Source organism: Alligator sinensis, unplaced genomic scaffold (genome assembly GCF_000455745.1).
Source record: "Alligator sinensis unplaced genomic scaffold, ASM45574v1 scaffold37_1, whole genome shotgun sequence".
Taxonomy (NCBI): domain Eukaryota; kingdom Metazoa; phylum Chordata; order Crocodylia; family Alligatoridae; genus Alligator; species Alligator sinensis.
This window is the reverse complement of record NW_005841955.1, coordinates 3,341,582-3,343,008: the sequence shown is the minus strand read 5'-3', so window position 1 is coordinate 3,343,008 and position 1,427 is coordinate 3,341,582. Positions and strand designations below refer to the sequence as shown.

Here is a 1,427-nt window from a genome sequence, read left to right as displayed (position 1 = left end):
GGATCCTGGGCAAGCTGGGTAGGAGCCCCCTGGCAGCAATAGATGGAGACCCCTTCCCCTCAGCGTGCCCCCAGCCCCGTCCCCTGATCAGTGAGTTACAGGCAGGGGAACCAGGGTATAGTGCCCCGCAGCCGGACTCGCTCAGGAACCTCCATACCAGGGAGCAGGCGTGATTACAAATCCCCTCTGTTTTGCTCTGGTCTCAGCCCCTGGGTCCCAGTGTGTTAGGACAGCGGCAGGGCGGCTTTCCCTTTCCTGCTCGCTTCGGAGCCACCTCAGGGAGTGGGCTCAGCTGTTCCCCCCCCCCCCCACCGGGGCTTTTGCTGCCGTTGTTTGGCTTGGGGTCTCCTGCTTCCACTAGACTCTGGGGGGAAAATCAGGTCCATGTCCAACCCGACTCTCAGCCTGAGTGTTTCTCTATGCAAGAGTTGTCCTCTGCTCACCTTGGGGGTGGCTGCTGGCATCAGTGGATGGTGGCGGAGGTGCTGGGGTCTGCACGACTGGCATAATTCACAGAATCCAAGCCTTAATGTGTGCATTTTTCAATTGCACTCGATTTCTATGGATCGATGTGAGAGAGGACAAGTAAAACTGTGCCCTGGCAGTGCCGCCTCCCTTGCAGTAAAATACCTTCAGTGTAGCTTCCCTTACTTATTAGTGAGAGGTGAAATGATTGGAATCATAGAACAGCACTAGTTTAAGCTTCCTGTGCAAGGAGGAGGCTATGTGCTGTTATGCAATAAGCTTGATGGAAAAGCAGAGATACAGAATTTGCCATCAACACTGTTCTCTTTTTGTAAAACAGTATGACTAAATATCAGGCTGGGAGGAGTAGATTTGAGGGTTTTCCTCTGCCTTTTTATGTTTTCCAGCCCCACATTTCTGGTGACAGCTCCCTGTAACATCAGGCCTGGTGCAAATGTAACTGTTGGGGTTGTTCTGCTGCAAGACAGCCCACTACAAGTCACAGTCAGAGGGGAAGTGCTCAGAGGAAATGATTCCCTGCTGAGTGGGGAGCTTGTCTTTGAAAAAGGTAAGTTGGCAGCATGAGCCAAAAGAGATTTCAGTGCACATTATTACCCTCCTCCCAACTGCCTCACTCTTGAAATATACCTGTATTTTTAGCTGGTGGACTGGTCTTGTTTTACCACATTTGGTCAATGCAAGGAGAAAAACACTAGTACATAAGGTGGAACTGTTTGCTGAATATTTAGTGGTTTGTACATAGGTGTCATAACTCATTCTGGGCACATTGGGAGTAACAATAACAAATATTCATGATAGTGTGATGTGATGGTATCCATTGAGTTCCTGAAAGTACTCTGGATCCCAGGGCTTAGGCCAGATCATAAGACTATCTCAGAAACTCTGCCCTCTCTGAGGTTCATTGAAAGATTCAGGGTCAAGACAAAATGTATTGGGGGGGG

At 49.8% G+C, this 1,427-nt stretch overlaps 1 protein-coding gene across 1 annotated transcript in view; it reads left to right on the top strand.

Annotated features, from left to right (window-relative positions):
• CD109 (CD109 molecule) overlaps positions 1 to 1,427 on the top strand; it is a 152,151-nt gene that overhangs the window by 31,165 nt on the left and 119,559 nt on the right. The window contains exon 4 of the mRNA XM_014518445.2: positions 873 to 1,033. Coding sequence (XP_014373931.2) covers positions 873 to 1,033 — 161 coding nt within the window. The remainder of the gene's footprint in view (positions 1 to 872; positions 1,034 to 1,427) is intronic.